Source organism: Mustela nivalis (assembly GCF_964662115.1).
Source record: "Mustela nivalis genome assembly, contig: HAP1_SCAFFOLD_1917, whole genome shotgun sequence".
Classification (NCBI taxonomy): domain Eukaryota; kingdom Metazoa; phylum Chordata; class Mammalia; order Carnivora; family Mustelidae; genus Mustela; species Mustela nivalis.
This window is the reverse complement of record NW_028134747.1, coordinates 74,167-89,617: the sequence shown is the minus strand read 5'-3', so window position 1 is coordinate 89,617 and position 15,451 is coordinate 74,167. Positions and strand designations below refer to the sequence as shown.

Here is a 15,451-nt window from a genome sequence, read left to right as displayed (position 1 = left end):
TATGAATAAAATATGCATGTAAAAGATTTGAGAGTCCTTTTTAAATTTTTAAATGAGGATTTGGAGGAGTTCCAACTGGGCTACTGTATATGTTTGTGTTTAGAAGTCAGAGATAAAAAAAAAATAGGCATGATAGAGAAGGATAGAAAGTGGCTTAACATATGAAATCAGAGTAGAGTAAGAGATACAGAAACTGTGTGTATGTGAGAGAGAAAGAGAGAGAAAGAAAAATAGCAGAACAGGCCAGGGTACCTCTATAAGCTTTCATTTCCAGGGTTTGGGAAACTGAACTCAAGATTACATATATGAAATATATGAAATATATAGTTACATTTCTTGCTATGTCCCAACAAACTAATTGATTTTATCTGTGCTCAAATAATCCTATCTGATAAAGGCCTTTGCTAAAGATTATTTCTTTTATTCATAAGATAAAGTCTCTTTTAACGAAAGAAATCAGTCATTTCCTTAGAGTTGTTCAATTAAGCATTCTCCCCATCCTCTACCCCCAATGTCTGGAGGAGCGATGTCCCCTTACTTTAAACTGCATCATATATCCTGGCTGTATAATGAGTTCTCTGGAGGAGAGAGCATTGTGAGTTTTGTCCTTCTTCTTATTCGGCCAGTAGAGGTGGAAGGATGGATTGCCACAGAATCCTGCTGTTCTTACTGCATTAGGGTAAAAACTCCAGTTTTCTTCATGGGAAGTACCTTCTGTCAAGGGAAATTGGAAGCAATGTGGCAAGAATGATTTCTATGTAATTGGTATAATATATAAATCCAAGGTGATCAATAAAATCTAGAAGATATTATTAAATGCTCACATAATGATTAACCAAGTTAAAAAATGTAACTGCTAGTCTGATTGACTTGTACCATTACGGCATTTTTGACACACTCTTAAAACAATGCAATGTGCATCTCTGTGGTGCAGAAATTCCTAAAGAAACTAAAATTCTTCCAGATATTGAAATTTCAAATTATATTTATAACTAGACATTTTGTCTTTAACAGAACTTATTAAATTCTCAGTTGACAATTCAGCAAACAGTTAATATTGAAGATTTATAAACCACTGAGTAAAAGAACAGCTAACATTTGTTGAGCAGTGAATATGTGCTAGGTACTTTCTGAATGCTTTTCACGTAGTAACTCACCTAAAGACATAAGCAGGCAAAAGGCTCACAAAATCCTTACCATCATCGAAAGTGTCAACCAGTTGGCTAGGATTGATTTCTGCTCCTCCAATCAGTATGTTGTCTAGTGCCCACTGCGCACGCTCCACTCCAGACACCACGAGTCCATTGCTGATCACAAAAGGCTGCCACCAGCGAAGTCGAGTTGTGTTGGTGAGGGCGTCCTCAGGAAGAAGTATGTAGTCGTGTCTAACAGAGATGTATTTCTGGTAATCCATCTCATGGAGCAAAGTCCAAGTAATTCCTATAGTAACAAATACACAACATAGTGACATATCTGGAAAAAACTCCCCAAAACAACAGTAGACTGCAGCTACCATAAGCTTCCCAAAGAAATCTTCGACTGGAAAATAATAATTGATTTCATTGACTTTAATATAAATGCTCTCTACTGTTTCAAAAACCAGGCTGATGGTATGAGAGGAAGGGTAGTTAGAAATATTTGGCCAAAAATAGAAACACTGAAATAAAAATTACATATTTTCTGCTCCTAACATTTTGTTCTAGATTGCTATGTGTATTCTTTTTCATAAATAATGAGATACATCCATGTTTTGCATGTTTCTGGACAGGAACTCCTAGGAATTTAACATTTTATTTATTTTTTTAATGTAGTTTTAAAAAAAAAATTTATTTATTTGACAGAGATCACAAGTAGGCAGAGAGGCAGGCAGAGAGAGAGAGAGAGAGAGAGAAGAGGAAGCAGGCTCCCTGTAGAGCAGAGAGCCCAATGTGGGACTTGATCCTAGGACCCCGGCATCATGACCCAAGCCGAAGGCAGAGAATTTAGCCCTCTGAGCCACCCTGGAATTTAACATTTTAATGTAGCTATTTTAAATCTAGGCAATTTTTATTTCATTGGACTGATAAGTTTTCCTCTTATCAATTGACAAGACTGTAGGTGGGATGTTTAAATTACTTAAGGAAACACTTTTGAATACCCTAAAATACTGAGTTCATCAAGATCTCTGGTAGTCAGTAAAGTGACACCTATCCGCTAAAATTCATTTTCTAAGGACTTTCATGGTATTCTTGGTCTGGTTTTAGCTACTTCAAAATAATACAACTGAATTTTATTCAAATATTCTTTAAAAAACTCATGAATTCAGACTGTCTTCTTTCACAATAAAGTTTTCTTCTAGATTTATTGTTATTTATTGCTCACACAAAAGTTTTAAAAGTGTTTTTAAAATGATCTTACTTAGAAACCTTATCAAATTTATTTCTGAATTGTACCATTTATAATCAAACTTCAGTTACACAGATTTCTTTTCTTTATTCAGAAAGTATGGAGCTTATTTTTTAGTGTGATTTCTCTCTTATCCCCTTGTGGGTAGATTCTGTGGAACACATAGGTCTCATGTAATTTGACTAAGATCTGCCGTTTTCTCTCTGTGATTTTTGCTATTCTCATTGCAAAGGCAGCAAAAGTTTGCAGAAACTTTTCTGAGGGGCACTGGATGTCAACTGGGAATCTGAAAGCCAAAGTGTGGCTTTCACCCCTGAAACGTGCCTCCATCAGTAGAGTAGTCCAACAGCACGCCTTCCTTCCGGCAGATGGGCCGATGGCAGGAGGTCATGTTGTTCTCACTCCCGATGCGTCCCCAATATTGCAGGAATCTGAATGCAAACACACATTATGATCCATCAGAACAGTGAATTAGAACAAGTGGTCTACTCAAGTCCTGGATAACAACTTCTCCAGTAAGTGCGTTCCTTCCTTTGGGGGCCAACTTGTGATGCTGTGATTAAAATAACAAAAAATGACTTACTTGGCCCCTCTGAGGTCCAGATCTTGAGTAATAGCTTGTCTTACGGTGGATCCCCCAAAATAGAGCGCAGTGTCCTCAGCAAGAATGCCACACTCTGTACAAGTACTCCCACCTTCTAAGGACATCCATAAATCAGGCTTGATTTCTTCACTGTCAAAGCGTTCCTTCAGGAAAGTCTGGGAAAAAAAAATAAGTGGGATGTGGTTAAAGGTAAAAATTTCAGATAATAACTGTGGAATAATTTAGACAATGTAGTTTCATCTTGGACTTAAAAAAAAATAGGGCCAATTTCAAATGCTTTTCCAAAGATATTAAAAAAACCCCTGATATTTCTCTACAATGTTCTTTTTCATCATATATTATGAACATTTAAAGTGATTAAATAATGTTTAGTCATTGGAATTTTAAGTCTAGAAAGAATCATAAAATAAAACAACTCCAAGTTGGCTATAGTAACACTCCTATTTGTGAAGTTACTTAAGCATGTATTCTCCAAATATATATATATCTATTTATATTGTATATAGAAGTACAGTTGTAATTTATTATATGAAACATGCACAAAAAATGAAAATGTAAAGGAATAAGATAAAATAAAATGGATGTTCAAGCACTTTTTTCCCCTAACATTTTTCAATGGATTGTTCTGTTTTCTCCCAGGAGTGTGTGCCCCCTACCTTGGAGACTGCTTTAAGCAACCAGGACCCTCTAGCTTCTGGACAGTGTGAACTTGGAAGGTCTATATGGTTAGACAGGGATGTTTGAAACCAAAGTTTTTTGTATGAATCAAAAGAAGATCAACTTTGGAAGTCAGGTTTTATGTGTTTATCAGGTTCAAGATTCAGGATGATGATGAGAAGTACTCAAAATCTGGAATATTTCCCCTACATCTCCAGTTTATCTTAACTGAGAATGACCAACAATCAGGAATAGTCTGTTTTCCAAAGAGAGTAGATAAATAAAATATTAGGGTTTGTTATGGCTGCATTTTATGTGAAATTATTTCATCCCCTCACATCGTAGTAAACATCTTGATTTTTCTATTCATTTTGACCATGGTACCTTCATTTTGTCCATAGTAGTTTTGCACTGTGTTGAGGTATAATTCTTCTGTTTTTTGTTTTGTAAATTACAGCAATGATGTATCATTAAAACAAGTTGTCACAGTTGCAACTGCAGTAACTGTATAGAGAAAAACTATAGTTTTTCATTTCTTTCAATGAGTTATCTAGTTGGTGTCTTACTGTGTAGTTAAAATGATTTAAATGGACTCTCTTCAAACTCAGAACATAATCCTCTTTATAGTTAAGGACATGTAGTCACGTGTCAGACTTACCTTACCTTACTGATGTGAGCAAATAAATGTAATAACTTTTTTTTTTTAAAGTAGGCTCCAATGCAGGGCTTGAACTCACAACTCTGAGATCAAGACCTGAACTGAGATCAAGCGTTGGATGCTTAACCAACTGAACCACCCAGGCGCCCCACCCCAGCAAATAAATGCAATTTTAAAAATGGAGGTTTACATGTAAAAACATGAGTCAGAAGACATGCACTGTTAACCATGTAAACCCTCATTAGAAAGGTCTGATCAGAGTTCATAATATAGACTTGTATAATTTTTTATCCAACTGAGGAATATTAATAAAATTTGAATGCTCATGAAAGAAACTAGACTTTTTTTAGTTAATTCATTATCTAGGGCTAGGTTTCTCATATTATAATCTCATTTGATAACAAATAGACCAACAGCTTCAGAAACAAGTGAGCATTGCTCCAATGTTATTTTTTTAACTTATTAATTCCGAAGTTGTTGCTGTTTTATAGAAAAAAAATAACAGAACAGGTTTGGTTTACATCATTTGCCACTTACATGTTCGATTTCAGCAATTTGTACTTTTTTGGCTTAGTTGCTTTTCTGTTATTGCAATGAAGAATGCACTATATTTGTTCACAGACACAGAGTGTATATATGGCAACTGTGTTGAGCAACTGTATTTACTTTGCACAGTAAATAATGACATAACAGCTAAAGTTTCCAAGAATGACCTCTCTATTCTTAATACACAGCCACATTTCAGCTGCAGTCATCAGAGCCCTGAATTTTCCGAACAAAAATTCAGGTAATGATAATATTGTAATAATGTTGGTTGGTGACATAATGAGGACTATACTTATCGCGGTGAGCACCGAGTAATGGACAGTATTATCCAATCGCTGCGATGCATACCTGAAACTAAAATCACATTGTATGTCAATTATAATTCAATTTTAAAAATGCAGGTACTGTTTAGTCATTTTTCAAAATTTGTTTCTTTGTGATAGCGAATCTGGGTTATTTGCTTCATAACATCAGCATCCTCCTTCAAACTGTCCATCTACAGAAAATGTGAAGAGGACTTAACATTGATTTCAAACCAAGAGTCTGCTTTAAAACAAAAAAAGCAGAGTATTAATGTTCTTTAATTGATACAGTCTAGTTAATTTTATGAACTGATAAGTTGTACCAGACTCGGTCCTAATATTCTGGACTCTAAGAAACCCAAGGCATATTCTTTAGTTGCCATCCAAAGGATTTACTTCCTGGGGCCCCCAAAGAATGCTGTTAAGAAGTATTAGTCTCACACAATGTCTCTTCAGGCATGACCTGTAGTGTGGGTAAACGCTTCTTTTGGGGACTTTAACATTACCTTTAGAGTGTGAGTCAAGTAGCAATTGGGCCCAGAGTATCCCGGATCACAAATGCACTGCTCCTTTAAGCAATCGCCATGGCCTCTACAGTTGTCCAAGCATCCAGGGCCCAGGTAGAAATTATCGATTGCCCACTGCATATCTGAGTACTTCTGATAGAACCTCAATCTTACTGGACTATAGACAACACAAAAACAAAGGAATAAGAACCAATGTTAACTTGATTCAGGTCCACTTTCTTATGTGTACATTCAGTGCTCAAGAGAAAAAATAAAACAATATTGAAGATGATCGCAAAAGGATGAAATGGGTAAATAAAAAAATGTTTTCTGACCACTATTAGTTATTTCTAGTAGAGGAACACTAAAGCCCGTTTCATTTAAATTTTATGCTCTGTGAGCAAACTTGGAAAACAAAATGAAAATGCAGTGGGATCTCTATTTCAAGCAACAGGAATATTTTAAAACACGAAACTGTAACTACTGTAAATTAAGCTGGTTATGAGCTGGAGTCCAGGGGTTGTGTTGCTTTTTAGACCCATTAAATACCATTTCTGAAATTGTACAGAAGACAAGTGACTCCTTTGACAGATACCTGTCAGCAGGCACACAGTCCTCAGCTGGTCAGGGAACAGCAACTTCTGAACCCCTAGAGATAACCAATATTCTCAGAACAACTCTGCTAATTAGAAAACAATTCTGAAAGGGTTTTTTAAAAGGGCAATTTCCCTAAGATTTTGATTTCATCTTTGCTCTTCTCTGTCTTCTGGGGAAAATACAAGCCTCATAATTAACTCTATACAAAAATAAGCTGCACTGTCTTGGTGTAAGAGTTCAAAGGGCATGAGGACACTCTCTGGGGTGATGTCAATGTTCTGTATCTTGGATTATGGGGTAGTCACACGGGTTACACGATGGTAAGGACTCATTGTGCTGAAAAATTAAGATGTGTGCATCTTAATGAATCTAAGTTATATATCATTATAAAAAGAGAGAGGGAGAACGGGAGGGGTAAAATGAAGCAGTGACCTTAGGGTGGCTCCCCATCATCCATTCACCCCAGGTGAGTCATACGAGTAATAGAACATCTCCAGCCCATTGGCTGAGTCAGGGATGGACTTTCCTGAGCTAATATGTACCAAGAGGACATGCTCCTTGCAAGGAGGTAGTTGCTCTGGTTCTGAAAGAAATGCAATTCTATTTCTCTTCCTTTCTCTTACCAACCTTATGTAGGTAAGGATGCATTCTGCTTAAGTTTTCTCAAAGCTATCTATGTTTGTGAGGACTGAGTGTGACACCAGTATGGGGACAGTGCAGCAAGAGTCAAAGAGGAAGAAGTAACAACGTCCTGGAGGACATTTTTGAGCTTGTGAATCAACCCATGTTAGAGTTCACTCATCCTTGTCTTTTCATTAGAGCTATAAAACATTTCATTTTTAATTGAGTCCACTTGGATTGGGTTTTCTGTTACCTGCAGCGGAAAGTATCCTGATCTAATTTCCCAGCATGTTAATTGATGAAGCCTTTCAGATTTGTTGCAGGAAACAGTGAGTGATAATGTAGTTAATGATATTTATGGCAGACTGGCAAAGCCAAGTGCAAGCACCTTATTTAAAGGTTCTATATGCTCTGATCATATATCATAATTCTGTTTCATAAGAAGATTTTGCATTTAGCCAGTCTCTATGATTCATATGATGGAGGTATACCTGTCATTTTCTCTAGTGTATCTCCAACCCCCGCCCCTCCCCCCAATTTTATAGTTAAAGGGAAATCCTTTGGAATTGCTTTAAATTAACTTAGCCACAGACTTCTCAGGGAACGGTTGAATCATCTTGGCTCACCACTGCTCCAGGCTAATGAATTTTCACTGCGGGTGCATAACGTAATGCTTTGGTAAGAGAAAAATGAAATCTACAAACCACATTTGCAAAGACAGCACGAAAAATTACGATTTGTACGAACATCATGACAAGTTAGGATTTGCTCCTGGTTCCATCTATGGAGTGACAAGGCAGTAATATGGAAAGCATGTGATGCATGGTGGACCACAGTCTATAAGATCATGAGGAAGCATACACCTTTTGATGTGGTTCTAAGACTATCACTATTGGTCCGTCCCCATGTTCAGGGATTAAAGCATGGGAAATGGCTGGGCCTGCCAAGTGCCAAGTCTGAGGATTAAAACTTGAGGTCTCCTCAAGGTAGCTCATCATGGAGGTCACCAATTAAAGAACCTTTAGAGTTGGGTGTAAGAGAGTATTATTATCCACAATTACATAAAATTTCAGGCTCAACAGGTAGCCCTAATGAACTTCTGGATGCTTGGAACAAGGCTTTATTTTAGTTTTCTACTTACTTCCCCACTAAGCTTTCAGGAAGTGGGTAGGTGATCCTTTTCCACCCTTTGGTTGGAAAGAATACAGATGGCTGAGAAACACTTCCAGAACATTTGGGGTCTGCAGGTAAGCACTGAGGGACCAGATAATTCCAGCTCACACCGAAGTCAGTAGAATACTGCACATGAATTTGATTCTGGGCAACTTTTTCAGATACTTTACATCCAACAGAGATCTAATACACAGAAAAGAAAGATTGTCAAATGATTAAAAACGTATTACATGTTTCTGCTCTAAGGACCTAGCAATGAGAAAGTTTCTGATCACTTGATAGATGCTACAACCACATCCATCCTGTATTTCCAGGTTCATTATCTGTTCTGCTGATGGACGGGGGAGGTGAGGTGGTTGCCCAAGGTGACAAATTATAGAAAGTGCCAAATATATTGTGCAGGGACTTTGGAGAGAAGCTGAAAGCTGTGCTTCTGCCATGGCTGGCCGATTGCCGTGGAAGGCCTGGGCCCACTCTCACAAATTGTTGTTTGTTGTGCTAATGGTTTGGCACTACCATCTGGCAGAATACTCGATCAAGAAGGATTGCTATCAGCTTTTCCAAGTTTACTATTTTGTTGTACAATTTATGACTCTCCATAAATCACTTTCAACTACAAGTAAGATGCAATGAAGTGATAACAGAAGGTACTTCTAATAAGGCACAATACCCTTTGTTGACGCAGAGAGATATACTGCAACATTTGTTGTTAATACGGTGGAGTGAGATAGATAATAATTGGTTGACATAAAACAAATTGGCTGACATAAAATCTTGGCCAAAACTGACGTTAGCTTTAATGCTAATCATGCCTTTGTTTTCTAGAATTTTCTTTCTCTAGAAACATTAAAATGCTCTTGTAAAAAAAAAAAAGAGTTATTATGACCATAATAGCTTTAAGCTTCTCTTAAAGGAAGAAATTGGCTAACGCATAATGATTATGGGAAACTGGAATCAGTATCCTACATTTTTTTTTTAATATTTTATTTATTTATTTGACAGACAGATCACAAGTAGGCAGAGAGAGAGAGAGAGGAGGAAGCAGGCTCTCTGCGGAGCGGACAGCCCGATGCGGGGCTCGATCCCAGGACCCTGGGATCATGACCTGAGCTGAAGGCAGAGGCTTTAACCCACTGAGCCACCCAGGCGCCCCAGTATCCTACATTTTTATTGTCACTATTTTTCTCTATCAGTATTTAATCCTGAGGAGAAACACATTTATGAAAGTTTTATCCTGGAATAGTTCAGAAGTAAAATCATCTTAATTACTTTTAATCATTAAGTTAAATATAGTTGAGATGAACATGACTGAAACATACATTTTATTTTTCGAAGTAGAGATTAAGACAGTGAAATATATGATCTTTATCTCTACAAATTGTTTTTTCATTTTTATATTGCTAGTGGATGGTTATTTATGTAACCATAACATTTTCACCTTGAACTGCATGATCCAGCCTTCCGTGGGAGTCAGGTCATGGGTAACTGCATACACTTCTCTTCCATCATGGCTGCCGCAAATCATGACGCCATCAGGGGAGTCACAGAATCTTTCTACTGTGCAATCATCATGGAATAGCCAATGCTCATTCACTTGAATGAAGAAAAATTTTATTTGTTTTATTTTATGACAAATTCATAGCAAAATTACTTGAAGCCATTTTTCAATCTATGCAATTCAAAAACAATCTATGCAAGATTGTTTTCAGTAGAAATCTCTCTTTTCAATCTATGCAATTCAAAAACAATCTATGCAAGATTGTTTTCAGTAGAAATCTCTCTTACATTACATACAATCCACAGGCAAAACACTAATATAAACATACCATTTTAGGAACATGGATACCAGGAGGTTGAGATATATAATATTTGTAAGTCTACATTTAGGAAAAAAGTGTATTGTATGTGTTATAAATGAAAAGCAAAGGGACATGTATACCAATTTTATTTATTTACTTAATTTTTAGTAATCTATACACCCAGTGTGGGGCTCGAGCTATGACTCTAAGATTAAGAATCACATGCTCTCCTACTGAGCCCACAAGGTGTCCGTATATAAATTCTTTTTTTTTTTTTTAAAGATTTTATTTATCTATTTGACAGAGAGAGAGATTACAAGTAGGCAGAGAGGCAGGCAGAGGAGGGGGAAAGCAGGCTCCCTGCTGAGTAGAGAGCCGGACTGGGGACTTGATCCCAGGACCCTGGGATCATTACCTGAGCCTAAGGAAGAGGCCCAATCCACTGAGCCAACCAGGTGCCCCCAAATTCTTTTCTGATAAATATTTAACTTGTAGGGAGGATTTAAAGGACAAAGAGTTGTTAGTAATATGATAGGGAAATAAATTAGCTATTTCTACTGAAATACTCATACTGTAATCTGCATAATTAAATAAATTATAATATTCAAACTCGTAGAGTAGAATAGCAGTTACTAGGGGTTGAGGAGAAGAAGAAATGTCAGTCAAAGGGCATGCGTAAAGTTTCAGGAATACAGGGCAATAAGTTCCAGAGATCTACAACAGAGGGCCTATAGTTACCAATACTGTACTGTATATTTAAAAATTTGCTAAGAAGGTTAAAAAAAGGTCGGGGGTGCCTGTGTGAAGAAGCTTTAAGAGGTGATTGATCAATTTGTGACCGTGGTTGTGGTGATGGTCTCTTGGGTGTATACTTATCTCCAAACTCATCAAGTTGTATACATTAATAACAACAGCTTTTTGTATGTCAATTATGCCTCAACTAAGTGACTAAAAACAGGCTTGTAAGAGTCCAAGGAAAATGTAGGCAACAAGACTATGACCTGATTAGTGCAGAGTACATCCTATCATCTCTCCTATTTCTCAATCACACACAAGCACACATCTACACACACACACACACACACACACACACACACACCACCCACAATGTCCTTTCTGAGACAGGTGTCTTTAACAGTATGATTTTATTCCAGAAAGTTTAGGAATGGAATATTTCTGTAAGTTGCATCTAATTCACGATATACTCTGATTTTATAGGTCTCTTCCTCTGAAAGTTTCCTGGTTAGCTCTAGCATTCTAGCGATGAACGGGTATAATTGGAGGTGTGGGGTCACTGTGTGAGTCACAGAGTCGTATGGCATCAGAGAAGTCAGAGGAGAGACCAAACAATGTCACCGAAACTCAGCTTTTACCTGTGTGGTGTCCTTTGGAGTTCATCTGAGCATTAACCAATGTCACAGAACAGTTTATGTCTGGGTTCAGATGGCTAACACAATGCTATTGCCATTACCTGCTAATTTTCATTCCATATCCCATCCTGATTCATGGGATTTGGAGCTAGATTTAATCCTGCATCTACTACTCAAGATTCAAGGTGCACAGAAACTTGAATTCCATTGAGAATACCCCGCACCCGTTTATTCCGGGGTGCACATTTTATGCTAGAACTCTGAATCCTGATGAAAGCAGGTTTCATTAATCAACTCCCTCATCTGAAATATCAGAAACTACTTCTGTAAGCAGATATCACAGCGTCTAGAAAACCAGTGTTGCAATTCTCCAATTGCACATCACCAGTCAAATCTAAAGTAAAACTCCATATTTTAGGTACTTGAAAAAATAATCTGTATTTGCTTGTATTCACACAGAGGCAGTGCTTCAATAATTCTCTGACCAGAAACTCACTTACATAAATCTTTACACAGGGAAAAAAATAATTAATAATTTAGCCAGGGTCTGAACCAGGTCTGTGTAAGTCAATCTTCTTCTTCTTCTTCTTTTTTTTTTTTTTAGATTTTTATTTATTTATTTGACAGAGATCACAAGTAGGCAGAGAGGCAGGCAGAGAGAGAGGAGGAAGCAGGCTCCCTGCTGAGCAGAGAGCCCAATGCGGGACTCCATCCCAGGATACTGGGATCATGACCTGAGCCGAAGGCAGAGGCTTTAACCCACTGAGCCATCCAGGCGCCCCTAAGTCAATCTTCTTAATAACCTTCTTCAGAGAACGATTTTCAGATAACTCTTTCAGATAACACTTGCAGTACTGGTAGGAGCTGTATAATTCAACATCACTGCTTTGCCTGAGGATACCATGTTTTATGTAGCATAACCAAGGATGTGGCATGATAAAGCCACAAACTTGACATAAGACACCACTTTTAAAAAAGAGACCAGATTTTCAGTTAAGTGAAACAAAGACAAGACATTAAAAATGATCATGGCATGTAGAGATCTTTTCTGGTTTGGCAGGATTACTGCTCTACTTTTAGAGAGAATGAAGAGTAACCAGCAAGACCTTTAGACATTCTCGTAAACATGAAATACCATCTCAAAGGTATCGGACACGTAGTAAAACAAGACACTTGTCTTTGGGTATAAGTGACCAGGAAATGTTGGCTTTCTACCCAAAGGAGAAAATATAGGAAGCACAGAAACGAAGACTCTCTTAAAAAAAAAGAAAAGGGATTATTATAGAATGCTATTTATTAAAACATTCTTGCTGCTTGAATGAAAGAAAAGATGTAGTTACAACATAAACCAGGGAGTGTGAGAGAGACAAAAGGGTGAAAGCATTTTCACGATCTCTATACCATTTGAGAACCTGTAAGAGGCACATATTCTACTTTTTTGAAAAGACCCAAATCTACACTACATTTCTGTTGGATTTTTATTTAGCATTAGGGAAAAATGTACCTGCAGTTTTATCCTCCATAAATGTGTCGAAGGCAATTCTCCCAACGGGGCCAGCGTCTGCTGGGGAGCGCTCATGCTGGGGCACGGGGGCGCTGCTGAAAGTGTCCAGCATGACGGTCCTCTGGTCAGCAGAGCCCGAGATGAGGACATTGTCGATGGCCCAATCATTCTGATCCAGGCCGTCGTGTCTTGGCTGCCACCAGCGGAAGCGAGTAGCAATCTCTTTAGCATCAGGAGGGAGAAGGATATTCACAAATCTGTGAGAAAATGATGGGGGTGAGAGGGTGGGGATCATGTCAATATCTCATGAGTCAAAGATTTACAACAAGAGATAAGATGTTACAAGTCATGTGGTGGGTTGGGGAGGGCATGAGATAAAATTTAAAAATTTTTAAATTTAATTAAAAAAATTACGGTGTAGCCACTTTGGAAAACAGTGTGGAGATTCCTCAAGAAATTAAAAATAGAGCTTCCCTATGATCCTGCAATTGCACTACTGGGTATTTACCGCAAAGATACAGATGTAGTGAAAAGAAGGGCCATCTGTACCCCAAAGTTTATAGCAGCAATGGCGATGGTTGCCAAACTGTGGAAGGAACCAAGATGCCCTTCAATGGATGAATGGATAAGGAAGACGTGGTCCATATACACTATGGAGTATTATGCCTCCATCAGAAAGGACAAATACCCAACTTTTGTAGCAACATGGACGGGACTGGAAGAGATTATGCTGAGTGAAATAAGTCAAGCAGAGAGAGTCAATTATCATATGGTTTCACTTATTTGTGGAGCATAACAAATAGCATGGAGGACAAGGGGAGTTAGAGAGGAGAAGGGAGTTGGGGGAAATTGGAAGGGAAGGTAAACCATGAGAGACTATGGACTCTGAAAAACAATCTGAGGGTTTTGAAGGGTCGGGGGTTGGGAGGAGGTTGGGGGAACCAGGTGGTGGGTATTAGAGAGGGCACGGATTGCATGGAGCACTGGGTGTGGTGCAAAAACAATAAACTATTATGCCGAAAAGAAATAAAAAAAAAAGAACTAATATTATATGTAATGAATGTTGCTACATGAAAGTTTTTTGTCACTTGTAAACTATCACTCAAATAGCTTTAAAAGTAAAAATGTCACCCAATATTATTTAAAAAATTAAAAATTTTTAGTTTAAAATGTAAAATTTTTAACTTTTAAAAACCATGATAAAAAAAAAAAACAAACAAAAAACCATGATAAATTGGCTTGAGTTTATGAAGGTTCAGGAGTCCCTAAATTGGAGAAACAGAATGTGAACAAATTCAAGAATTGTGGAACGACCTACTTATTCTAAGTGTCCCTGGCAGACCTTAAAAGGACTTTACAATTTTCTGCTTGCCCAGGGCATCTCTGGATCTGTAGGCCTAGGGATATGCACTTTGGTAGACATAAGCCAAGACTAACTTTTTTTTTTCCTCTCTCCTACGGATTGGTTTCATCTCTTCCTTCCCCTGGCACCTTGATTTCATTCTACTTCCATGAGTAGCAGCAATTTGCTTAGAATTTAGACATTGGATTGTGGCAGGACATCTGGGCTCTAAGCTTGAGGGTGCCAGGTTTTTGTAATTATTTTACCAGTTGCCTGTAGTTTGACATTGACTTTGTCTTTATGTTTTATTGAAAACACTATACTAAATACGCTGAGTAAGAACTGTGGGCTAAGAAAAAAGCCCAGCTTGCTGGCTGGGGAAAATAACTTCCTGTGGTTTAACCTCTTTTGCACAAATTCCTATTTTTTAAATCTATGCTAATCTACTTTCCTTTACTTATTTTTTTTTTTAAAGATTTTATTTATTTATTTTGACAGACAGAGATCACAAGTTGGCAGAGAGGCAGGCAGAGAGAGAGGAAGGGAAGCAGGCTCCCTGCCGAGCAGAGAGCCCGATGCAGGGCTGGATCCCAGGACCCCGGGATCATGACCTGAGCCGAAGGCAGAGGCTTAACCCACTGAGCCACCCAGATGCCCCTCCTTTACTTTTAAAGACTGCCTCTTAGTGTTAGTGTTCCAAGACGTAGCCAGTAAGCCCAAATTCATCTTGTGAAGAACCCTTAAGTTGAATGTTCGTGGTGGCCCCTTTAGTTTTTGTCTTTCACACTGAAGAGTGTTCACTATTTTAGTTTTATTTATATAGTATCTCCTTGTTGATTTTATTTTTCCTTCCTCTTTTCTCTTCTATGTCTTTCTTGAAGTACAGAGATCAGAAGAGTAGGCCATATTCCAGATGGGGACCAACTGAGACCCATTCAAATCAAGAATGCTTTTGGTTGGTACTTCTGGTGCGATTATGATATAAAACCAGCTGTACTGCTAATAAATTCAATGAAGGGGGGATGCATTTAGACTATATATAGTTTTATATATATATATATAAAATATAATGTTACTGAAAAAAAAATTTAATGTTACTGAAAAAGTTTTGAATAAAATATTGTTAAATAAAGTTCTGTATTAAGGAATAATAAGACAAAGTGAAGTTCATGGCAAGAGTGAAAATTTTATGGATTATGTTTTTTGCAGTCATTAATAAATTATTGTACTATCAATGTTCTACGTATTAGTAGGTTTAACAATATTTAAAATTAATAATAACATATATATATATATATATATAAAAAAAAGAATGCTTTTGGTTGGATTTTCAGTACTTGAATTTTAAATACTTTTTGAACTATGTCCCTCATTTTGTGTATCCCAA

General features: G+C 37.4%; 1 protein-coding gene across 1 annotated transcript in view; it reads right to left on the bottom strand.

Annotated features, from left to right (window-relative positions):
* Positions 1–538: 538 nt before the first annotated feature.
* LOC309858143 (reelin) overlaps positions 539–15,451 on the bottom strand; it is a gene marked incomplete at both ends in the record, with an annotated part of 85,849 nt that continues 70,936 nt past the window's right edge. The window contains 8 exons of the mRNA XM_082750830.1: positions 539–714; positions 1,198–1,440; positions 2,710–2,816; positions 2,969–3,144; positions 5,659–5,836; positions 8,018–8,232; positions 9,488–9,642; positions 12,723–12,979. Of these exons, the coding sequence (XP_082606956.1) occupies positions 539–714; positions 1,198–1,440; positions 2,710–2,816; positions 2,969–3,144; positions 5,659–5,836; positions 8,018–8,232; positions 9,488–9,642; positions 12,723–12,979 (1,507 nt within the window). The remainder of the gene's footprint in view (positions 715–1,197; positions 1,441–2,709; positions 2,817–2,968; positions 3,145–5,658; positions 5,837–8,017; positions 8,233–9,487; positions 9,643–12,722; positions 12,980–15,451) is intronic.